The sequence below is a fragment of the Odocoileus virginianus genome, chromosome 24 (genome assembly GCF_023699985.2).
Source record: "Odocoileus virginianus isolate 20LAN1187 ecotype Illinois chromosome 24, Ovbor_1.2, whole genome shotgun sequence".
NCBI lineage: Eukaryota > Metazoa > Chordata > Mammalia > Artiodactyla > Cervidae > Odocoileus > Odocoileus virginianus.
The window spans coordinates 41,662,222-41,687,770 of record NC_069697.1 but is presented as its reverse complement, the minus strand read 5'-3'; the positions used below and the strand labels follow the sequence as shown (position 1 = coordinate 41,687,770).

The window sequence follows — 25,549 nt, the reverse complement described above, 5'->3', positions numbered from 1 at the left end:
CATTCACAGTAATTTTCCAAGTGTATCATTTAGAAATCAAACATTTCTGTATTAAATGAGCATTCTGTTTTTTTCCTGAAATCCCACTATGTCATTACACAAACACATGGACTGTGGTATTACCTGGAAACAATTCATCATCATACTGTCTTGTCCTACTTTAAAAAGCACAGCTGTTTGAGCAAAAGAAACCTTCACATTTTAAAAACAAAATGCCATACCTTCACATGGTACCCACATCATATTTCTAAAGTCATTTCACTTAATATAGAAATGATGTCTGACTTTAATATGCTACCCTTCATTATTACTGAAATTCCTCATTCTGAGTAAGCAAATCAATTATCAAGTTATTTGTAAACATGCTATCCAAAAGTCTACAAGCAATAAATGCTGGAGAGGGTGTGGAGAAAAGGGAACCCTCTTACACTGTTGGTGGGAATGCAAATTAGTACAGCCACTATGGAAAACAGTGTGGAGATTTCTTAAAAAGCTGGAAATAGAGCTGCCATATGACCCAGCAATCCCACTTCTGGGCATACACACCAAGGAAACCAGATCTGAAAGAGACACATGCACCCCAATGTTCATCGCAGCACTGTTTATAATAGCCAGGACATGGAAGCAACCTAGATGCCCATCAGCAAACGAATGGATGAGGAAGCTGTGGTACATATACACCATGGAATATTACTCAGCCATTAAAAAGAATTCATTTGAATCAGTTCTAATGAGATGGATGAAACTGGAGCCCATTATACAGAGCAAAGTAAGCCAGAAAGATAAAGACCATTACAGTATACTAACACATATATATGGACTTTAGAAAGATGGTAACGATAACCCTGTATGCAAAACAGAAAAAGAGACACAGATGTATAGAACAGACTTGTGGACTCTGTGGGAGAAGACGAGGGTGGGATGTTTCAAGAGAACAGCATCGAAACATGTATATTATCTAGGGTGAAACAGATCACCAGCCCAGGTTGGATGCATGAGACAAGTGCTCGGGCCTGGTGCACTGGGAAGACCCAGAGGGATCGGGTGGAGAGGGAGGTGGGAGGGGGGACCGGGATGGGGAATACATGTAAATCCATGGCTAATTCATGTCAATGTATGACAAAAACTACTGCAATGTTGTAAAGTAATTAGCCTCCAACTAATAAAAATAAATGGAAAAAAAAAAAAAGACCCTGAATGAGCATTTCAGAAAAAAAATAAATAAATAAATAATAAAAAAAGAAAACAAGACAGGATTCAGTGTCCAGATATTGGCATTTCAAAACATAACAACTTGATTTCTAGCTCAATGAATTCTAAAAGGAGTCTCAAACTTACTAAGAGGAAAGAACCTTCAATGTGTGTGAAGCCATAATACATAAAGTATTCAAATTTACTTTCAAATTCAAAATTTATAACAGTAATTTTATACCTCTTAGCTTGCATTAAAATAGTAATTTCAAATGTTCAACATCAAGAATTCAAAATTCCTCCTGCCACCATTAGAAGTAACCGAATTTTTCAGAATAAAAACCACACAAGAGAAAAACACTCATTTTCCCTAATCATGTATTTTTTGAGAATATACAGACATTTGAAGAAAATGATGGATGTAATGCTAGGCCGAATTCCTGAGCCACCAGCCAGCCAGGGTGGAAAACAGAGTACTGATCGTGGGTGTGATGCATCTCTTGCCATCCATTTGCTTTAAAACAGACTCTTCAAGGCTTAGCGCCTAGTTTACTCACGAGTAAAATGGGGATAGTTTACCCCCTTCACAGAGTTTTAAGGATCTAATGAAAAGACATCTATGGAAGTACTCTGTAAACTATAAAGTGCTAACCGAATGTAAAATCATTATACTATTATAAACTACTATCTAATAAAATATACTTTTATCTTGTGTTATTTGACTATTGAAATACCTTCATCATTAAAGGCTTCATGCTGAGGTAACTGGAAATTGTTCATCCTTGATTTTCCCACTTGAAAAAAAAAAAAAAAGCCATAAGAAATTATCCTTCAAAGCCACCCAACAATTTATCTTACAGTCAACTTGAAGAGAAGGTAGACTGTCAAAAAGCTTAACTTTATACCTTTAATAGAAATTCCTCCAAAGGGCCATTCATTAATTCATAATATGCTTAGCAAATATGTAAACAAACAAGGGATAACCTCCTAGGATTCTTCTCAATGACAATACTAATCTAACTTGAAAGAAATACAATAAGCTTCTCTTTAAAGATGACAGTTGGACTATACACATCTACAAAAGCAATATAAACCTAGGACAAAGAAAATGGGAAACAAGAAAACAGAAACAAAAGTTTGAAAAGTGGAAAGCAAATGGAAGGCAGTGAGTGTGTGGTTATCATAGCCAATGGAGCTAAATCCTAAGGCAGCAGAGAAGGGAAACCAAGAAGCAATCAATTTGCTCCCCTGATGGCTGGGTGGCTGGGAGTACCGAGTACCACTGAAAGTTGAAGTGAAGGGAAAACTGAATCAGGAATCTAACTGTCTTTCTACAAAAGAGTCTACCAGATCCATCTTTCATTTTACACAGCAGGGTAACTGCCCATCTCCCAAAAGAGGAATTGAGGTATTATTCCTAAAGAAGGTTTATCACAGCTACTTTGACCGAAAGACACCAGATTAAACTGGGGGAAAGGAGAAACCATATTCCAAATCGGGGCATTATATGTATGTATCATTTATCTCCTCAACCAGGTAAAACATGCTATCCATGAAATAGTAACAGAATGCTTATATAAAAGGAGTATGCAATGTTTAAAAAAAACTTAGAAATTAAAAATGCAGCAACATATTTTAAAACTCAAGTAGAAGATAAAAATAAGTAACCCTTTCAAATTAAAACAAAAAGAGAGATGGAAAATATAACAGCTAAGATAAGAAAACAGCATCTGCAACATGTCCAAGATCTGAAAAATAACAGTGCCAGAAGGGAGCAAGAGAGACTGGAGGGGAAGAAATTACTGACTAAATAATTTAAGAAAGTTTCCCAGAACTGAGGAACATGACTTTTCAGATTGAAGAGCTCTACTGAGTACTAGCAAAATTAATGAAAAGGGACCCACCATAAAATTTCAGAGCACTAGGTATAAAGAGAAGATGCTAAGAACTGTCAGGGGAAAAAAAAGGTCACACACAAAAGATCAAAAATAAAAAGTGCATCAGATTTCTCAACAATACTAATGGGCGTCAAAAAAGAGCAGAGCGATAGCTAATAAAACTGAAGGGAAATATTTTATGACTTGAATTCTACATCCAGGTAACATCTGTTACATCTGAAGACATCTTTGGTTGTCACACCTGGGGAAAAGGTGCTATGGCATCTAATGGGTTGCCTACACATTTTTGGAAAAGAACTTGAGACATCTCACACTTAGACCAAAGTGAACTTGGGCACAGCACAACTTGAGTGTGTCAAAGATGAGGTTTTTTTTTCTGTTTAAAGAAATCTGTGTTAACTAAAACTAAATAACATAGTACACTTACAGCCTCTGTATCTATCAGTATAGCACATTCATTTTAACAGACAAAAAAGTAAAACCTAAGTAATTACCATTATGCTGGAATTCTGGATCTCTCAGGGAGCCCTGAATTCGACGAGAAGGATGCCTACTGGATGGGGCGCAGGGTGGAGAAGCAGACTTCCCAGGTGTGTTAGGTGGGTATTCTAGCATTTTTGAAACTGGAAGAGTTGTCTCACCAAATTTGGGGATATTGGGTTCAGAATCTTCCCTCAAAGGCAAGGGATCAACTGTTTTAATACCAGCAGCTGGAGAAGTCAGCAGGGATATAGCACGACTTTCTTTCTAAATGACAAAAAAAAAAAGCATATATGTGGGTACTCATATATAAATAAAACAAACATTTAAATACACAAATAACCATAAATGAAATAGGTAAAAACATGGGGAGATTTTATGAAACCTTCATGTGGGGAAGATTTTATAAGACTAACAACCAATATAAAGATATTTAGCTAAATAAAAACAATATGTAAATACTTTTTTAAAAAAAGAAAAATGACAAACTTGGGGAAAATACACAACTTATTGGATTGACAATGAATTTACCATTGTTACATAAATATTTCTTTAAAAGTAGCAAGATAAACCTAATTTAAAGGTAAAATAAGGATATATATCAACAGTTCATATACAAACTACAAATAGCAAACACATTCTATACCTCACTCATCAAATAATTTCAAAATACAAGTATTCATATAAGTATTAACTTTTAACTTAACAAATTATAAAAATAAATTTTAAGAAACAAACTGTAATACCCTGAACTGACAAAGATGTGGGAAAACTGGCACTCTCATTGGTGTTTCTGGTAGCACAACCTTACAGGGAAGCTGGTAAATCACAGCAAAAGTCTTAATACTATGGTTCTCTGACCACAAAATTAATACTTAAGGAGTATTTACATAAAAAGAGGTAACAACAATAAGAACAAAAATGTAGGTAAAGGATGGATGATTTCTTTACAGCATCTTTTCAAAACAGGAAAATTAAGATGTAACAATAGGCATCTAGTTTTTAAAAATGTTTCAATAATAAGCATCTAGCCTTAGTATAACTACAGATATCATATCACAATTACAAATCAAATTATAAATTAATGACATGGGAGTACATTTATAATACATTGCTAGGTGAGGAAAAATGTATTATGAAAGCTTATCTACAGTATAATAAACAAATACACTTTATATCTAAGTAACTCAAACTCAACAATGGATGTTTCTACAGTAGGTATGACTTTTTAACTTTTTTGGTCAGTATTTTCTGTTTTTCCACAATGATTATGTATCACGAGGGTCAAAATCCCTGTATAACTTCCCTTTTAGGATAATATAAACCAGTAAAATCAAATATAGCTCCAAATTTTCCTGATTATTCCTTGTAATTGTTGCCTTTAGTTATTAACTTTGAGTTTATCAATGCAATGTTCAAAACACTACTCTCTGATCTTAAGCATCATTTTCTGCAATTAGAAGACTTGGCTTATTTCTTCAAAGAGGAGATAGCCTGAGGTCTCACCCAAAAAAACAAATTTTTAAAAATCAAGATCTATTAATAAGATAAAAAATACAAATCTTCCACTTGCTTCCCTTTTTAATTATGAAGATGTCCTATGAAAATTGATTTTTTTTCTTTTTGTACATATATATACAGAATTCGGAATTTCTGTCAAATTGGTTTTATTATTGTTAAAACCTGAATTAAATTTGTAGGATACTTGTAGTACATGGGGTTCCCAGGTTTAACTTAACTGATTTCATGACCTGCTCTTGAACCAAAAACCTCCTTACTGGTCTCACTGCTCCTACTCTCCCCAATAAAATGTGCTCTCCACTGAGGAGCCACTGATTCTATTTATCAAGTGTATCAGAGATTTACATTTGTTTAATAGCTTGAAATCCTCCAAGGGCTTCCCACTGACATTAGAGTAACACCCCCACTCCTTACCCAGCCTCCCTTCCCACTTTCATTCCCCACCTCTCCTTTGCCTCCTTCCTCCAGGCTCCACAGGCCTTTTCACTCTATGAAACTGTCACTGTTGTACACGTGCCCTTGCTGTTCTTTCTGTCTGGAAAACAATCTCTGGCCCACGTCTCTGCACTGGGCACCTCCCTCATTAGCCAGGTCTTGTTAAAATGTCACCTCCTCAGAGGTGCCTGTTCTGATGACTTAAAAACTGTCTCACCCACCCCTTGGAGGTTGTCTGCAGTTTTATTTAATTCACAGCGCTCACTGTTATCTGAAATTCTTATAAAAAAATCATTTGTCTATTCTGCCAGTGAAAATGTAAGTTTCATGACGGCAGAGATTTTATCTTGATTACCAATGAATCCCCAAACCCTAACAGTGCTTGGCACATTGTAAAAGCACAGTAAATTGTGAACTGAATGAACGAAAACGAAACTCCTGATATTCTCCTCCAAAGATGGCTGTGGTGCAGAGTTCTCTTACTCAGAACATGGCGCTTTCCATCAATCCTGCTGATTAAGTCAGAAACCTAGGAGACATTATCCAACCCAGAACCAGGCCTTGATGTTGTTCCCCTCACACAATGCTTTAATTTCACTCAGTCGGTGCCCACCTTCTTAGTCCAAGCTATCACAGCTCCTACCTGGACTATTGCAATGGGCCTTCAGAGGTATCCATAGTCTATTCTTGCCTTCCACGGCAGCCAGAAAGATCTTGCAAAACATGAATCAGTCACAACACTCCCATATTTAAAATATTTCAATGGCTTTCTATTTTACTTGAGATGAAAGAAATTCTCAGTATTGCTATCTTTCCCAAACTCATCCTGCATCTGCTTCCTGCCACACACAGGACTGGCTTTTGTTTCCTAAAACCCTAGGTCCTTCCTCCCCACAAGATCTAAGCATACGCTGTCCTCTTCCCCACTCTCTACCAGCTAGCTCTTCTTCCTCTGCATCTCAACTCAATTATGACTTCCTCAAAGAAGCATCCTTGACTTTCAAGAAGCTTCCTGATCTCCATTACCAGGTCAATTTCCTCCAGAATAGCAGTATATACTTCTCTGAAACAATTACTAGTTTTAATTTTACTTTTTGCGGGGTATGATTCTCACAGGACTGTAGGTTCAGTAAAATCATGTACCATGTCTGAAAGAGAAAGTCACTCAGTCGTGTCGACTCTTTGCAACCCCATGAACTATGCAGTCCATAAAATTCTCCAGGCCAGAACACTGGAGTGGGTAGTCTTTTCCTTCTCCAGGGGATCTCCCCACCCCAGGGATGGAACCCAGGTCTCCCGCATTGCAGGCAGATTCTTTACCAGCTGAGCCACCAGGGAAGCCCAAGAATACTGGAGTGGGCAGCCTATCCCTTCTCCAGTGGATCTTCCCAACCCAGGAATTGAACCAGGGTCTCCTGCATTGCAGGTGGATTCTTTACCAGCTGAGCTACATGGGAAGCCCAATGTACTATGTCTACTTTCGCTTATTATCACAAGCACAGAATCTAGCATGTACGTAAATGGATAAGAAACATCTGCTGAATGAAGTGAGCTAACAAACACTTGGGTTTTTAATATCATTTATAAAATGTACAGATGGTACTTGACAAACCAATACCATGAAAATTTTACTCTCAAGTTTTATGAGACAGTGCTGTTTAAGGGTTAAAAATGTGGGCTCTGAGAAGAGACTGCCTGGGGACAAATTCTGCTTCACTGTTTGGCAGCTGCATGTCCTCAGTTTCACCTAAATGAGAATATTAACAATATTTACCTCACAGAGTCATTATGAAGACTGAACAAATTAATACATGTAAAGTGCTTAGCACAGAGCCTAGAACATAGTAAGTGTTCAGTAAATGCTAGCTATTATGATCATCTCCACGTAAGTTTTCCAAATTGTTGCTGTCCCATAATACTCCTACAATTCAAGGTATGTCATTAAAAGTTACCAGCAAAATATATTTCTAGATATTATGATAGTAATTCTTGTTAACTCCTATGGTAAAAAAGACAGAATGATATTAAACTGAATGACAGGGATAATTTACTGCTAACTGAATGCATTGCTAATTCAATTGCTAAATGAATTGTCAATATCAATTTATTGATAATTGAATGACATGGATTTAATGTTATGATAGTAGCTTTTTTAAGAAAACAAAGGGCAGAAAATGATGGTGTACAGAAAGTTTAATGACTCTTCTGCCTACCAGTAACCAAGAGGTAAACAATGGGGAAAAAAAACAAATCTAGCTCCTGGTATGGCTACCATTATGATCCAAATGATTGTTACCTCTTTCCTGGATACTGTAATTGACTAACTAGTTTCAATTACTTGCTCTTGCACCTCTATTGTCCATTCCCAATACAGTAGCCAGAATGACCTTGGAAAAACCTAAGTCAAATCATATCATTCCTCTGCTCCTCCAAAGACTTTGCATTTCCTTCAGAATAAAATGCAAAGTCTTTGCTATGACCTCTAAGGCCCTACATAGTTTAATCCTTCATTATGCCTCTGACCTCACTGCCCATTCTACTCTCTCTCTTGCTCTCAGCTCTCAGCTCCAGCCATGCTGACTCCCTGCCTGTTCCTCAAGGAATCAGACACCTTCTCAACTGGAGGACTTTGCACCTGCTGCTCTTTTTGTAAAATGCCTTCCTAGATATGAATATGGGTCAGTCCCTTACCTGCTTCAGATTCTGCTCAAATGCCACCCTCTCAGTGAGAACATCCCTGGCCAATTCCCACTCACTTCCTCTGCTTTATTCTTCTCCTTAGCCCTTATCACTATCTAAAATACTGTGTATTTTACCTAATTATCCTGTTTATTGTCTCCCTCCTCCTCTAGAACATGAATTCAGTGAGGGCCAGGATTTCTACCTGCATCTTTCACTGCTACATCTCTAGTTAAATCAGTGCCTGGACAAAACGGCCAGAGTAGATGCACAATCAATAGTATTGTTTTTCTTCTCTCTCTGTTGTCACTACTGACAATATTTGAAAGTATGCAGTCAAAATACAATGGCATTACCCCCAAAAACAATTCAATGCCTTTGCATTCTGAAAGTAGGTTAATAACATCATCTCCATATATGACAGACAGAATTTTCTAAAATCTGAACCTCTCATGTATTTATTGCATGTGACTAAATCACTTCTGAAGAGATGTTTTTCTCCAAAGTGTAAATATTTACCTTCCTAAAGTCATTCTTCAAAGTTTCTAAGCCATCCTGAGAGGATATTCTTTTCCTCTGTTCTATGACTGGAGGCTTCACTTTAGATGGAGACACTAAAACTGCACCACCTGGAAAAATACAGAAGATGCCACTGTTTCAATTTAAACTAAATTATCAGATAGAGGAAGCAAGTGAAATAAGAACTGTACGGTATCCGCCTATTACCAACAGCTGGAGTGGTAAGATCATGATGAGTCCTCTGGATTCCACCCAGTTCTCTCAGCTTTGGAGTAGGAAGCCTGCCTCCTTTCCCTGAAGACATAGAAGATGACTCCGACCTGCAAATTAAGACAATTATGAAGCATGTCCTCTAGAAAATATGATAAAAAAAAATACTTTGCCATCATTATGCAATTAAAGCATAGACCTGTAGGAGAAGGCCATTTTGCTTCTGAAAAAATAAGAAACAAATCCACATGCAGTTAAGAGAAGCGGACTACTGGAAAAGAGGAGAGATCACTGCAAGTCAGCAACACACTGGAGAATTCTTCCCCAGAATCATAGCCTAGGTTCCATTAGCTGCAAAACTCGTGAATGAATAAGGGGGTTGGACTATGGACAAAAAACACTATAACCAATGGTAGAGAACCACTCCCCAAAACAATATGCATATAAATCAACAGAAATTAGTTATTTGCAGAAATCGCTTATTTTAACGTTATAAAACTTGTTTCTTTTTTGGTATAACCATCTGATAGTAAAGAATACTAGTTATTTTTCCTCAAGTCATAAAGGAAGTCATTCTTTCAGAGATATCTGGCTAATCATATCTTGAAAATCATAATTAGCAGAATATAAATAAAAAGAACACTAACTACTTCCTCCCCAAGTAATTCAGTATTCAAGTGTTCAATTCCCAATTAGTGGTGACTCAAATCCCTAAGTGAATCGAATTACATAAACCATATAGAAGTGCCTATTTCATGACATTAAAGTAAAATCTGCTTTTTATTAGTCATGAAACCAAAAATGTAAACCACTATCAGTGACAAAATGAAATACTTCTTATCTGTGAACAATAATGCGTCTACATACTGATTAATTTAAAGCACTTACTCCTCCTTTATCTTGTCTGCTTTAGATTCTTCCGGTCCTTCCAACTTCTCCAGCTCTTCCACATTAACCTGCCTGTCCCTTTCCTCCTCCTCCTCCTCCTCTCTCGGCTGTTTCTGTATGTCTTCAGGGGTGTCCTCAGCATCCCAAGCCAGACGCCTTCTAACAGGTATGGGAGCATTTGACACACCCAATTTCTCTGTGGTAGTTTTCTGGGGCTGTTCTTCCAAGATAGGTCTTTTTTCTTCTAGCTGTGTAGAAGGACATTTCTGTAAAGTCTTATGGCTTGTAGGATCTCTGCATAACAAAATAAGTTTTATTTTAAATTTAGTAGTTTGAGGTTTCTAATTGATACTTATTAAGTTCATCATTCCCTTCCATGGTTCACAACTATGTTTCCCAATGATATTGCTTTGCCCAGATATTGAAGAAAAAAATCAAACTAAGAGTTCATTTTATAGAACTTAAAAGTTATAATCTATCAAAATATTCCAAAATAAATTTATGTCCTTTTACTCCTATCATCACACATATATGCCTGTACTACTGCTGACAAAACTCCTATGTATTTCTCAACTGATAATTGCATACATAAATAGGACACCCTAAATGGTTTAACTTGTTCAGTTACTCAATTAGGGTTTGTGCACAAACTTGTGTGGACTTATAGATCAAATAAGCTAATTTAAATTTTGTATTTTCGATTAGGTTAATCTTTTTGAGTCACTGTTAAAAAATTTCGTGGACTTTTAAAATCAGATGTCACATAGAATTTACAGTTCAATTTGGTATGTATGATCATACTAATACTCTATGAAAACAAAACTATTTTATTTGATACAAATCAATGTGCTATTCCTCTTAATAGTTTGTGTTCACTATAAAACCTAAAATAGAATTGTTCCATAGAATCAGGGCCAAAGTTCAGTGTTGAATGATAATGGATATGTACTAATAGCTAATATTCTCTAAGTTTTTATCATTGTTGTCTTTTTGTTTTAGTTTATAAAGTTTTATGTCTACTGCTAGTCATCCCCATTTTACTCTTAATTGCTAACAAGGAATATGATAAAATCCAAACTTCCAGATTTAAATTATGCATTATTTCTACACAAGTGTGTAAAGCAAGTATGTATAGCTTTACTTTTCACAAAAAATAAACTAAAAGCAGTTAAGTGGCTGATACATTTCCATTTGACTATCCAAATTTTGAGTCTTCATATCACTTTCCTACATAATTCTATGATCCACATTACTCTATAACATACTTTTTCACCATCCACTAAGAACATCTCACCCAGCAAGATCTAGCGCTCTGATATTGCTGCTAATGGTTCCTTCTGAGCTCGTAGTTGAGGAGACATCCCAACAGCGGTTGCTTTCAGACAGAATCTGATTCAGATGGTCCCGAGAAAAATGGGTTCCCTGAACTCGTTTCCTATAAAACTCAGCCTTCTCTCGGAGTTCTTTAACCTATGCAGGAGAGTTGAGATACCATGTATTATTTTAAATGCTCCTTGCAAATACCACCAAGTAGAATATCCAAGACACTGCACAAATACAGCCAGAGACCAAGGAGAAAGAAAGGCAAAAATAGCCACATACATTCATAAGACTATGTGCATTTTTAAGCAGAAATTAAAAGAGTCAAGCTTAAGCACAACGCAATTATTTTATTTCAGGCCAGCAGGCAGGGAGAAATTTGCAGCAGCTAAGAAAAACACTGACACCTACTTCTTTCTTCAATTGAAATTACACAAGTACTCTATGAATTATTACAATTTTTAAAAACATGAAAGCGACCAACCTCCGCATACCACATGGCATTTACAGAAGCCTAGAGGAGGAACACAGAAACATACTTAATGACAGGTTAATGCCATAACTGAATATTAATGGGAACCAGTGAAATATCTTATTACTCTTCCTTCTAAATATATACCAAAAACTTGTCAATCAATATTTTTTATAGTACTTTTAACAACATTTAATTTGGTAACCAAGATACTTTAACACTGCCTTGAAAACCGACGACATTCTTGCAGGGGTGGAATGCTGTCCACCACAGGGTAACCTAATGACTATTTCCCCACCTCTGGAAGAGTACTGACATGCCAGAAAGCCCCAGCCTCAGTCTTTACTGCTTGGCTTATGTACAGTTGCTACTACCACAGAAGTGCCACTGAGACAGTCTCATGACTCCCCCCTCCAAATTCCTCAACATTCCCTTGTAATCAGCCAAACCAGTATTAAATACATAATTTAAAAGGCTATCACAATAATAGATGTAATAAATTCAACAAAGTAACAGGATACCCCCCAAAAATATTCTGATGAACTATATATATAAGGTGACTCACATATTAATTCCTTCATATGCAAAAAATATATTTTCACATGAAAAGGAGTCTGTTATACTCACTGAAACTCTTTCATTTTATACATTATACTGCCACCTTCTGGCTTTCTTAAATACAATTCCACAATGTAAAAAAACTAAGTTACAGCTTAAAATAGTTTTCAATAATGTTTGATTTACTCTCAAAAAAAAAAACTGTGTAATTTTTTCCTATCATAAGGACAGAGTATTAGCCTGAAAAGGCTATCTGAATACTGTCTGCTAAAGCTGCTCTTCTCTCACTTGAAAACAAAAAAGCACATAATGAAATTCGCACCGTGAAAGCAGCTGGAGCAAACACATCCTCAGCTCCGTAAGGATACTACTGATGCAGAGGGAAGCAAGTGCTACATCTAATGAGTCAGCCAAAGCAAAGGACAGCACCTGCCAGGGCAAAAAAACCCCACAAAATCCCAAAAGAATCCTATTGCTCTAATGAACCAAACCTGAAACATTCCCAAAGGATAATTCAAAATACTGTTTTCTTCACTGTCAAAAAAAAATTGAGCCATATTCATTTACCTTTTTTTTTAACGTGCAGAAAATTGCTAGTTAACGTTTTTTTTTTTCATTTAATAGGTAGAATTGAGACACACGGATTGAGTCTGAACTCATAATCAGGGTATTCTGAATACACAGGAACCTTGTAATAAAGTGCCTTGATAGAATCCAGATTTTATTACTAGTAAGTCCTTGCACGTTTCAAATGTATCATGGTCACCCCTTCATCTGCATGATAAAATCTTCACGTCTTAGGATCACTTCCTCCTCTGCGCTCTCAAAGCTCTTCGTGCATATCCTCACTACCACTTACTTCTTCTGAAATTATTGCTTGTGTCATTCTCCCCTGCTAACCTACAAATCCCTTGAGGTAAGGGAGAATGCAGCCTTTCAACACTGATTCCACAGCCTGTCCTGAGTGTGGACTAACGGCTGGCGCAAAGCTAAGCAAGAAAGGGCCTGCACTGAGTGAACTCACAATCGGGCAGAGGAGGCCAGCTTCCACCCATGTGACAAATCACTATCATAACACTGGTATGATCTATGCCATAATAAACAAATGAGATATAAACTGGAGGAGGGCTTCAAAAGGGGTCCTACCAGTCCTGCGCTGAGTGAGGGTCGAGCAAGAAGGAGCCACGGAGAAGGCTGCGTTCTATACATGGGGAAGGACATCACTGATTGATCAATGAGAGGATGGATGAACATCCCCTCCATGTACACACTGACCCAGTTTTATTTGACACTGATTCTTTTTAAAGAAGGGAGTGGAGATACAGAAATTCTGTAAAAACTTTATTCAGCTTTGTCTGTTACTGACATTTAAAACTCAATGCTTTAAACTGACTTTATCAGCAATCTGTTAATAATCTTCATGCTAATGTTGCGATATTTTGCAAATACATACTTTTAAACTTCTGCAATCCTAAATTCATATGAAAAAATAGGAGGCTGGTATTTTCAAAGTAAGGTGTTTGTTCTGCTAGAAAGCGTAAAAAAATCAATTGTTTGAACTCAGTGTTAAAAACAATTCCCACAGCCAAAAACCAGAGTCACTAAAAAAGATATGAATAAGCCAGGCCAAACAATTAAAGCAATATACACACCCCTTCCCAGGTCAAGTAATACAATCAGATTACATGACATAAATGCTATAAATAAAATGTCTTCCTTTCTGAATTTCTCTTTCTAAATTAAGAACACAACTAAATTTGTTTAAAATTTAAATGATTCAAACTCAGAAAATTGGGGAATAAAATTTTCTTTTTCCCAAAATTCATCCCCTGAAAATGAAGAGTCATCTTATACCTAAAAGTCCTTAAAAATCTGTCAAATTATAGAACATCTCTCAAAAGTGGCACTTCATCTTGAAACAAAGTTCAATTTCTGGAAGTACATTAGAAAAAAATTATCTCAACCAGTGTAGTTGGGGTGATAAGAAGACTACCTAAAAATCAAGGGAAAAAGGCATTTAACACAGATCCAATAGTTAATCTGAGGATGGAACTTAACAATTGCAATTGCTGGTTATTATTAAAAAAACAACCCTTGAAGTGAGCATTTTAAAGAGGGACAGTGCCACTGGTTATAGTTCGGAGATAACAAACAACTACTGGACCAAAAAAATCAACTACCTTAATGTTATGTGAATATAAACTTGGGACTTGGTTTAAAATACCTAGTGACTAGATTATTTATAGATTCAAAAAGTACAATATCTCAAAGAAAGAGGGAAATGAAGATGACACATGAACTAGAAAACTATAACATGACTTCAAGTGAGTAAATACTCAAATAATAAAGTCACCAATGTCCAAGTGCATTTGAAGAGTGTGAATAATATTCCATGAAATGTTAGGAGTAGGATAATGTGGGTATTCCTTAATTATTGATCACAAGCAGCCACATAAAGTATCTTCCAGGGAAAAAAATGTATATAAGATTTAAGTAAAATATTAAATGTCTATGATCTGGTTAACTAAAACTGTTATCACCATCAGTGATCACTAATCTCATAACTAAAAATTCTTATTCTATTCTAACTCCAACTTGCTTCTTGAATGATTTTGACCATGAAGTTTAAGCAAACTATTCCACTAATTTAAACACTTTCAACCACCAGTACTAATTAATAAAACAAACACCCCAGAAAAGTCACATTACCATAGGAATCTTAAAGAGAGAAATCTTAAATAGGAACTCTTAAAGAAAGATCTTAAATTAACAACAAAAATAAAAATGTCCTCTTCCATGAGGGCAAGAATAAGGATTGTTACCTTATCATGACTTCAGATGTAACAATCCTTGGAGTCCATTAAATGTTTAGATCTAAACCTTAACTATGCTAAAGGCTTTGACTGTGTGGATCACAAAAAACCGTGGCAAATTCTTAAAGAGATGGGAATACCAGACCACCTTACCTGACTCCTGAGAAATCTGTATGTAGGTCAAGAAGGAACAGTTAGAACTGGACATGGAACAACAGACTGGTTCCAATCGGGAAAGGAGTACGTCAAGGCTGTATATTGTCACCCTGCTTATTAACTTATACACAGAGTACATCATGAGAAATGCTGGACCGGATAAAGCACAAGCTGGAATCAAGACTGCCAGGGGAAATAACTCCTGATATGCAGATGACACCACCCTTATGGCAGAAAATGAAGAAGAATTACAGAGCCTCTTGATGAAAGTGAAAGAGGAGAGTGAAAAAGTTGGCTTAAACCTCAATATTCAGAAAACTAAGATGATGGCATCTGGTCCCATCACTTCATGGTAAATAGATGGGAAAACAATGGAAACAGTGACAGGCTCCAAACTCACTGCAGAAGATGACTGCAGCCATGAAATTAAAAGGTGCTTGCTCCTTGGAAGAAAAGTTATGGCCAACCTAGACAGCATATTAATAAGCAGAGACATTCCTTTGCCAACAAAGGTCCATGTAGTCAAAGCTATGGTTTTTCCAGTAGTCATTTATTGATGTGAGAGTTGGACCATAAAGAAAGCTGAATGCTGAAGAATTGATGCTTTTGAACTGTGGTGTTGGAGAAGACTCTTGAGAGTCCCTTGGACTGCAAGGAGATCCAACCAGTCAAAGGAAATCAGTCCTGAATATTCACTGGAAGGACAGAATGTGAAGCTGAAACTGCAATACTTTGGCCACCTGATGCGAAGAACTGACTTATTGGAAAAGACCCTGATGCTGGGAAAGATTGAAGGTGGGAGGTGAAGTGAATGACAGAGGATGAGATGGTTGGATGGTATCACCGACTCAATGGACATGAGTTTTGAGTAAGCTCTGGGAGTTGGTGATGGACAGGGAAGCCTGGCATGCTGCAGTCCATGGGGTTGCAAAGAGTCGGACCCTATTGAGCTACTGAACTGACTGAAACCCTAACTACCAACCCATCTTAATTTTAAAAATTCTCAGGCCAAGAGATAATCTTCCAAAATAAGGAGCTAACAGTGGGTGCAGTCAGACAAACTAATCTTGAAAAATTAATCAGTCTTAACTTAACAGAAGGCTTCCCTGCTAGCTCAGATGGTAAAGCGTCTGCCTGCAATTCAGGAGACCCTGGTTCAATACCTGGGTCAGGAAGATCCTCTGGAGAAGAAACGGCAACCCACTCCAGTACTCTAGCCTGGAAAATTCCATGGATGGAGGAGCCTGATAGGCTACAGTCCATGGTCATAAAGAGTTGGACATGACTGAGCAACTTCACTTTCACTTTCTTTCACTTGGGAGTGGAGGTCTGCAGGTTATAAAATAATCAAGTCTATAATGCTACAATTCTATAAACTGACTTCATTAATATAAATAGTTGATTTTAAAAACATTTTTAACTTTAAAGACCTTATAATTAATCTCTAAGGAGCTAGTTGGTATTAAAAAAAAAAGTAAATACACTGATAAATAATATCCAACTGATACTTCTGGTGCTATTACCACATCATATATCTTCAAACTGTAGTCCCTACTACTTGGTAAAACTACTGAAATTAAGCTGAAGTAGTATCAAAGAAAATGTGGGTTTACTGAGCTTGTATACTCACCTGATTTGGTATGTTTTCCTTCACACGTGTCCAAGCCCCAGCTTTATATAAATACTGGGCTGGGCTCAGAAATTTTGCTCTATATTCAGAATTCACCTTCCTAACAGAAATGAAATGACAGTAAATATTTCACCATGCTGATCAAGCTAAATACTATGATATTTATTACAAAATACATACCCAAGCCTTTGATGTCTCCAAGGAGTAAGTTTCTTTTTAGGCTGGTTTGAGTCTTTTGGTTCCATCTCTGCTTCTGATTTTAAAGGATCATCTGTTTTATTACACTAAAATGAAAATCATTTGAATTTTTCATGCTCCATTTATGTCATACATTAAAGTGAAAATACAGATGTCATAAAGTATACTTGGATACTGAATTATAATTGTTTTTAAAGCTAAGCTTTTACTACTAAGATAATGCAGAAATCATAAGTCAACAAGCAGGTTTTGAAACTAGTATGTCTGGTTAGTTTCTTGAAGTATATAGCTCAGGATATGGTTTCATTTTCTAACAAAAATTTTACATACTTGGCTAGGAAAAATGTTTTAATTATATCAAGTTTACTTATTTAGATGTTCAACTACCTTTTGAACATTGGTCTTACATTTTCCCTTGATATTCTAAATCTATACTTAATTGTTACAATAATTAAATGAAAGGTCCCAAAAAGTAAGTTAGCACATTGCTTTACTGAATAACTTAACAATTCTTTTTCTCTTTAAGAATATTGTAAGTCCAAATAAAAAAGTATTATACATTATTATACACATACATTATATATAATATATATGTATGATTTTTATAATACATATATAACTATATTTATTATATATATAAAAATCATTTTACTTTCAGTCATATAGTTTTCACTCTTAGAATCCATAAAATAGGTATGACATTCCAGGAGATTTAAAGATAGGATCTATGCCTGATTCACCTATAATTTACAATAGTTTTAATCTGATGATGCAACTTAAACAGCTGTAATTTTTTTACAGAAGTAGGTGTTTGTACTGAGGTAAATCATGTGAATTATACCGGCTATAATAAATAACATGTGTGTATGTCTATTTCTGCCTTAATTTCCATTATTTAATTTAAAGTATGTGTTTCTATGACCACTGTAACCCCTGAAGTTCACATTACTCTAAGGTCAATCATTTGATATTAGGCATAGCAGACGTACCTGCTATATTATTAAGCATTCATTGCACTGTATTATACCTAATTATTTACATCTCTGTCTACCCCATGCAACAAGAGCTCGTGGCCCAAGAGCTGCTTAAGGCTTAGTGTGGTTATCATTGTATTCTCAGAACCCACCAGTGCCTGGCTTCTACCAAGGGTTCAATGAACATTTCACATTAAGTGAACAAACAAATTAATGAACTGGCTAAAAACAAAAATCTCAAGTGGTGATAAGTAAAAGAAAACTTATAAAGTTGCAAATGGTCATAAGTAAAAGAAGATGTGTAGAGCTTCAAATCATGAGAATTTTCTTTTGTTTAAAGAATTAACAAATACCTTCTTTTCAGGAGATATTGTTTCAAAATTTCCGTTTTCCTTCAAATGACTTCTTAATTTTGGTTCTTTCACTGGGGATAAGCCCTTAAAATTTCTTTTGTATTCAGTTTCATGGATGACTGAGTTACCTTTGAATTGTGGAACAAATTTGCTTTTATTGTGGAAAACCTTAAAACAAAAATTACTTTAGTTTAGTTTTTTTTGTTAAATATATAGAACTTAGAACTTCAATTGCTTAAAGCATTTCACATATAAAGTTGAATCATCAGGATACAAAAGAGGGAAAATTATATATGACTATAATTTCATTTCACATGGCTAATTAATAGCCATTGCAACAAAAGCAAAAATAGGCAAATGGGATTGTTGTCAAGTAAAAAAAAACTTCTGTACAGAAAACAATCAACAGAGTGAAAAGACAAACTACTGAGTACAAGAAAATACCTGCATACATCTCGTAAGGGATCAATTTCTAAAATACTTAAAGAACTCAAGGAACTCAACTCAATAGCAAAAAACAACCTAATTAAAAAATGGGCAAAGAGGCATAAAAACATACTCATAGGTCAACGGAAGAGAATGAGTCCAGAAACAAGCCCACACATATACAGTCAATTAATTTATGACAGAGAAGTCAAGAATGTAAAATAGGGAAAGGGTTTCTTCAATAAATGCTGCTAAGAAAACTGGATAGCCACATGCAAAAGAATGAATCTAGACCTATCTTACGCCACATATACAAATTAAATCAAAATGGATTACAGATTTGAATGTAAGCCCTGAAACCATAAAACTCCTAAAAGAAAACATAGGCTAAGCTCCTTGACATGGGTCTTTTTTGGCTTTGACACCAAAAACAAAGGCAACAAAAGCAATCATAAACAAGTGGGACTACATCAAACCAAAACATTTCATACAAGAAGGGAAACCATCAACAAAATTGAAACATAACCTATGGAATGGGAAATTTTGCAAATCATATATGATAAAGAGTTAATATTCAAAATAATAAAGAACTCATAAAACTGAATAGAAAAAAAAAGCTGATTAAAAATAGGCAAAAGAACTTTTTTCCAAGGAAAACATAAACGGTCGGTCAAAAGGTACGTGAACACACCACTAATCATCAAGGAGCAAATCAACATCAATGAGACTTTACCTCACATACGTTAGAATGGGCATTAACAAAATATAAAAGATAACAAATGTTGGTGAGGATGTAGAGAAAAGGGAACCTCTGTACACTATTTGTGGGAATGTAAATTCATATGGAAAGCAGTAATGAAGGGTCCTCAAAAAATATAAAATAGAATTATCATATGATCCAGCAACCCTATTCCAGGTATATATCCAAGGGAAATGAAATCAGTATCTCTAGATAATCTACACTGCCATGCTCATTATAGTATTTACAATAGCCAAGATATGGAATCAATCTAAGTGTCCATGGACAGATGAATGGATAAAGAAAATGGAATATTATTTGGCATTTAAAAAGCAAATCCTTTCATTTGCTACAACATGGATGAACCTGGAGAACCTAATGTTAAGTGAAATAAGCCAGGCACAGAAAGACAAAAATACTTCATGGTGTGATCCCACTTATATGTGGAATCTAAAAGAATTCATAGAATAGCGGTTGCCAGGGACTAGGAGATGGGGTAAATGGATATATGTCGGTCAAAGAGTACAAAGTTTCTTCTATGCAGGATAAATAAGTTATGGAGAGCTAAAGTATAGCATGACAACAGTTAAAATGCTGTGAAAAAAGTGAAAGTGTTAGTTGCTCAGTGTGTCCAACTCTTTGCGATCCCATAGACTGTGGCACACCAGACTCCTCTGTCCATGGAATTCTCCAGGCAAGAGTACTGGAGTGGGTAGCCATTCCCTTCTCCGGTGGATCTTCCCAACCCAAGGATCAAATCTAGGTCTCCTGCATTGCAGGCAGACTCAACCACCTGAGCCACCAGGGAAGAACTCAGTAATACTGTACTGTATACTTAAAATTTCCTAAGAGGGTAGATCTCAAGTATTTTTAAGTGTTGTACATTCATTGTTGTACATTAGCAACATATGTGCTAATTTGCTTGACTGCAGTAATCATTTCAGAATGAATGCATATATCAAAATTTTATGTTGTACATCAAAATTACATAATTTTTGTCAATTATACCTCAATAAAACTGGAAGGAAAATCCAAAGGTCAACTTTTGATGCTCATTACTATGTTCTGAGTAATAGTTATTAAATCAAAATAATACTTAAGTCAAAAGAAATATTGAATCATATCTTTTCTCCCCAAAGTTCCCTACCACTCCATTAGTTTAGCAATAGGATAAGTAAAATAGGCAGATTTTAATCACATGAAAATACACATTTGCTTTACAAGGCAACTTTGTCAGCTCTACAGGTTTTTTCCTCGACATCAACTTTTTTCTTCCTGCAACAATAAAATATTCTTAACATTTTCAATATCTGACATGCATTTGTTCATTTTTTTTCCTTTGCTTACTTACTTTTAGCCTGAGTCAAGGAAAAAAATCAAGTAATTATGTTTCTATTTATAAATGTTTCCTTTTATCCTTATTATTCCATGATATGGTTTCCATTTTATGGTATATTGCCACTGATTACAAAGAAAGTAATGGAAAAGATACGGAGTTCAAACAAGGTGTATAACTGCTTCATAATGCTGAATAATACACCTACACTTCACAACCAAACAGCATATATTTTTAAGTATAGTATAATCTCAAGAACTTTTCTGCCATAAACTGTTCTTACTCCTTTATATATAAGACATCCTTTTGGAAAACAAGTGTCTGATAAACTAGAACCGAATAGCTCCTTTAGGAGTTTCCCCATCAAGCATGGAAAAAATTTCTGCCACACAACTCTCCAATCCACAGACTTGAAACTGCTGATACACTTTAACTAGTAGAGTATTTCTTTACAAAAAGTTCTCTGAAATCTTCACTAATGAAAGCAATAAAGCTAGTAGTAAAGGCATTTGCTAGTGACTTATACTTCTGATACTATAAAAAGAACATTTCTACACAATGCTTTTCACTGAAATATGTAAAAGTTGTCAATATGGCTTTGATTTGAATTACCTCTAGCTTATATTCCATAAACACTAAACAATCATAATTTCCAGGCCATATTTTGTAGGTACATTTTCTATCTAAGAACACTTGTGAGCCAGCAAAAGAAGTATTGGTTCTATTCACTAGGTTTATAAAGGGAATGTATTGCTTTAGGTTATTTTCTGTGTTCCTAAAATGTTACACATATTTCAGGTTTTTAAAAACTAAATAACAAGTAAGCCTAAATCTGCTACAATTTGTAACAGTGGAAATATTATCTTAGTGTAAGATAACATGTTATTGTCTTTCTGAATCTAACTATCCTCTCAGTCCTTGGGGATGTATAACGTACACAGGTGAGTGAGAAGGAAAAGACTAAGCTGCCATGAACCTTTGGGGATATTCTAAATGGAAGTATTTCCTACTTAAACCTAGGAATATGGTTAAGAACATAAATGAGAGTTGAGAGTTAAGAGCTAAGAACTTTCTAGAGAATTATAGTAGTAAAAAAAAAAAAAAAGTATATTTTAGTAATGGTAGCCCAATACTAAAACTGTGTGAGAATACAAAGAAACTTAATATCACTTCTAGTTACCATTTTAGCTTTTGAATTTTATAAACATAAATTGACAATTCCTATCACTGCTCATTTGATATAAAGACAAAATTATACATTTTGCATCACCTCAACCTATTTTTTACTTATTTAATAATTTTTTATAAGTAAAAAAAATTCACAGCATGCAAAAACTTACCAGTCCTCAAGTTTTCATTACCCTGTCTCATATTTAGTATATGTGATGGATCTGGCAACAATGATCATCAGTAGCCTAGGACAGTATAATATTACTGCTATAAATCAGAAGTAATAGGATGATTTTAGCAAAACTCTCACTTTCACTTTTCTAGAACCTACCTCCAGATCTACTAGCTAATTTCTTTCTATGTAAACTGCAACACTAGATTAGATAATGGCACTCAGAAATGCACTGCATCCATTAAACTACCTGATTGGTTGCAAAAGCTGGAGTAGGTTGTTTAGGGGTCTTCCAAACAAACTGCCTTTGATATTCGGAATTCCTCAAGACATTATGTGAAGGAAGAACCGTCAATCCAGCTTTCTTCCGCAGAAGTCTATCCAACTGCTGGGGAAGAAAAAAAAACAAAACATTCAAAGTTATTAAAAATTTCTATTCAAACTTTTAAACTGTGATTTTAAAAAAACATATAATATAAAAATCTACACTCCTAACAAATTTAAGTGTATAGTATAGTATTGTTAACCATATCCACATTGTTATAGAACAAACTTCCAATCGATAATGTTCCTTTTAAATTGTGACTCTTTAAAATTTCTTTCTTAATACTGTCAAGGAATTATTGTGCATCCCAGCAAAAGGTAACATTTCTCAGTTCCTTCCTACCAATTATTCATAAATGGATCTACTAGTAAGAAACAACAGCACATCACCTCATCCACACCTTGCTTTTGGGACACCTTTCCCCTGCCCATCAGACTTACATGTTACCTCCCTTGATTCCCTTGTGTCCCCTGGTTTTCCAACAGCTCTAAATGCCTCTCCGTGGTTCCAGTCAGTGGTGGACAGGAAATGGGGAGGAAGCAGTAGAGTGGAGAAAACTGTGGAAGGCAGTGAGGTGTCTGCACAGGGCCCCGTAGCCTCTGCTTATGTGCTTGCAGGGGCCTTCCACAGGCCAGCTGTGACATAAGAGAGCAGAACTGCAAGATCTTTTGAGATCCAGCCAGACCCCTCCTTTCTTTTGCATTTTGCCAACTGAAGCTCTGTTTTTTCTCCTCTGGTATACAATAAGAAATTGAAAGGGCCTAGATATAAGTCAGCTCACCATCCCTGCCAGAAGTAATAGCCTACTCCCCTTCTCTGTCTCAACTTGATCTCTCCCTTAGGACTCAGGTGCTGATATATGATAAATGAAATCCAGAGGCAGACTGTCTTCCCAGTGAAGGGATATCTGAAAATAACCAGTACAAAATGGCAACTGTTAAGAATAGAACTAATTCATTAACAACTAAAGTCAACTATCACCTTATAGTCTATTCTACAGACTTTGAACAAGAAAACAGCAGAAAAAAATCAAGCACAAAATGTAATACTACTGAAATGATGATAAAATTTATAGAGAATTCTATGCTTCTGAAAAGAAATACAGTGAATACACATACCCTATCATCTACATTTTCTGAAAGAGGCTTGGTAGAATGTTTCAGCTCCACATTTTCATTAGCTGGTACATGGTTTGTTTTTACATCCTCCTTACTTTCTACAATATCTGAAGCCCCCTCACTTCTGGAATCTGCAGAGTGAGATCTGGTTCTCTTGGGACCTCTGCAGGCTTCTACTGCAAGTCGTCTTTCTTGGTTAGCATCTTCTGTTTGTTCTGCCTCCTGTGATTCTGGTGTTCTAGGGGCTTCAGGTTCTGGTGATAGGACCACATCATTCTCTGAGGTAGCTCCATTCCACTCAAGAGATTTTGAAATCTGTGGGTCATGATGAGGGACTCTTCTTTTTGAAATAAAACTTGGCTCTCTTGTGATTCCTACAAAATATAATATGCAAAATAAGAAGAAACCAAAGCATAAAACCAGAAAGACAACTTTGAATCACATGTATGAGAGAAGAAATGGAATTTAAAATTCACTTGAGATACACAATATCCTTCCAGTTACAGGATTTTTAAAAAAGTACAGTTTTTCAACATAAAATCTCTAATTTTGCTTTAAATAAATTGTAAAAGTTTGACCATAATTTTAAATTGGGGTCATGATGTTCAAGTTATCCTAACATAAGTCACTAGAATTGAAACGTGATGGACCTGGCAAGCCAGGCAGAGTGTGTTGCCTCCGTTTCTAATTACTTTCCTGTGCTACTTAGCAGAACAATGGGCCCTGGTACTGTCAAAATTTGGAACTTTTCACAAAGCTTCTCTTATGCAGTGCAGACCAAGATGAGAAGGGATGAGATGTCATTATGCTGGATCTTGGCTCTATATCTGCCTTGAGTTCCTGAGAAGTTAAAGAGAATGAACCCTTTGAACCAGAGCTAAGATACTATTTCTCTATATTTCTCTCTGGAAAGCAAATGCCCAAAAAACTTAACCTTCTACCCAGGTAAGAGGAGCTCTGCAGAATGATAGCCACTGAGACACTGCCCTAGTTTGGAGCCATTCTTTAAATAGAAAGATGACTGTGTAGGATGGAGAAGAAAGATTAAGACTAGAAGAGAAGGGAAGGTGACAGACAATCTGGCATTAGCTAAAACCAAAGCTCTTTAGCTTCTATTATGGATGTTTTGGCCATCGGACCCAGAGTCTCCACTGGTGCAAGTCTCCCTTAGACCACAGTCTTCACACTGGATGCATATATGTCTGGAGGCATATAAAGACATCAGAGTGAGGGGTGCAGAAACGGCAGCTTAAAAGGATCACTTTCCAGATCCTCACTTCCATATGTGCCACTTCCTGACACTGATCTGCCTAAGGGCTTCATCTGCCATCTGTAGTTTCCTTTCTCACCGCTCCTTTCATAATCACCCTTTGCCCACTTTACAAAAGAAAGACACGCCTCTCAACCACCCTATGGAATAAAAAAAAAAAAAATTGTCACAGGTGGAGAGGACAAACAAAGGAACAATTCAAGAAAGTACAACTCCTGACGGGGAATATTTGACAGCAAAGCAAAGAAGGCAGAGATGAGAAATAACAAAGGAACAACACCTTATTTTATCTATCTCCATGCCTTTTCCATCTACCTATCTTAAACTAAAATTCACGTGTAAGAGCGTCATTATATGACACGCATATATGCACATTAATGCATTTATGTGAACAAAAAATAAAGTCAGACTTTTTTCTCATGGAAAATAATTCTAATTTTATCTGATTAGTTTTCCAATGAGGACTGACTTTACCAATTAAATGATGAACATTTACCATAAACTGAGCTAAACTAGCAGCTCCAAAGTTGACAAAATACATGTAAAACATGTACGATATTTGTGTATGCACAATAAGCCAGAAATCATATCCTTTGTTTGATTGTACAGGTCATTACACTTTTTATTTAAAAAATTAAATATCAACTTTAAAATGTGAGGAGAGAGAGATAGACTTTCTAAATTCTTTTAGCAGGTAT

At 35.8% G+C, this 25,549-nt stretch overlaps 1 protein-coding gene across 8 annotated transcripts in view; it reads right to left on the bottom strand.

Moving 5' to 3' along the window:
- The window catches only part of MDM1 (Mdm1 nuclear protein), a 41,432-nt gene that overhangs the window by 991 nt on the left and 14,892 nt on the right, over positions 1-25,549 (bottom strand). Inside the window, exons 6-17 of one of the 8 annotated variants that reach the window (XM_070454632.1) lie at positions 23,582-23,955; positions 22,389-22,526; positions 18,296-18,463; positions 16,951-17,054; positions 16,771-16,870; positions 11,626-11,655; positions 11,116-11,291; positions 9,822-10,115; positions 8,931-9,043; positions 8,724-8,833; positions 3,731-3,836; positions 1,926-1,985 (exon numbers count right to left, since the gene is read on the bottom strand). In XM_070454632.1, the coding sequence (XP_070310733.1) occupies positions 1,926-1,985; positions 3,731-3,836; positions 8,724-8,833; positions 8,931-9,043; positions 9,822-10,115; positions 11,116-11,291; positions 11,626-11,655; positions 16,771-16,870; positions 16,951-17,054; positions 18,296-18,463; positions 22,389-22,526; positions 23,582-23,955 (1,773 nt within the window). Of the gene's footprint in view, positions 1-1,925; positions 1,986-3,583; positions 3,837-8,723; positions 8,834-8,930; positions 9,044-9,821; positions 10,116-11,115; positions 11,292-11,625; positions 11,656-16,770; positions 16,871-16,950; positions 17,055-18,295; positions 18,464-22,388; positions 22,527-23,244; positions 23,336-23,581; positions 23,956-25,549 lie in introns of those variants that run through there. The other 7 variants (XM_070454629.1, XM_020896714.2, XM_070454633.1 and 4 more) reach the window with 7 other exon arrangements.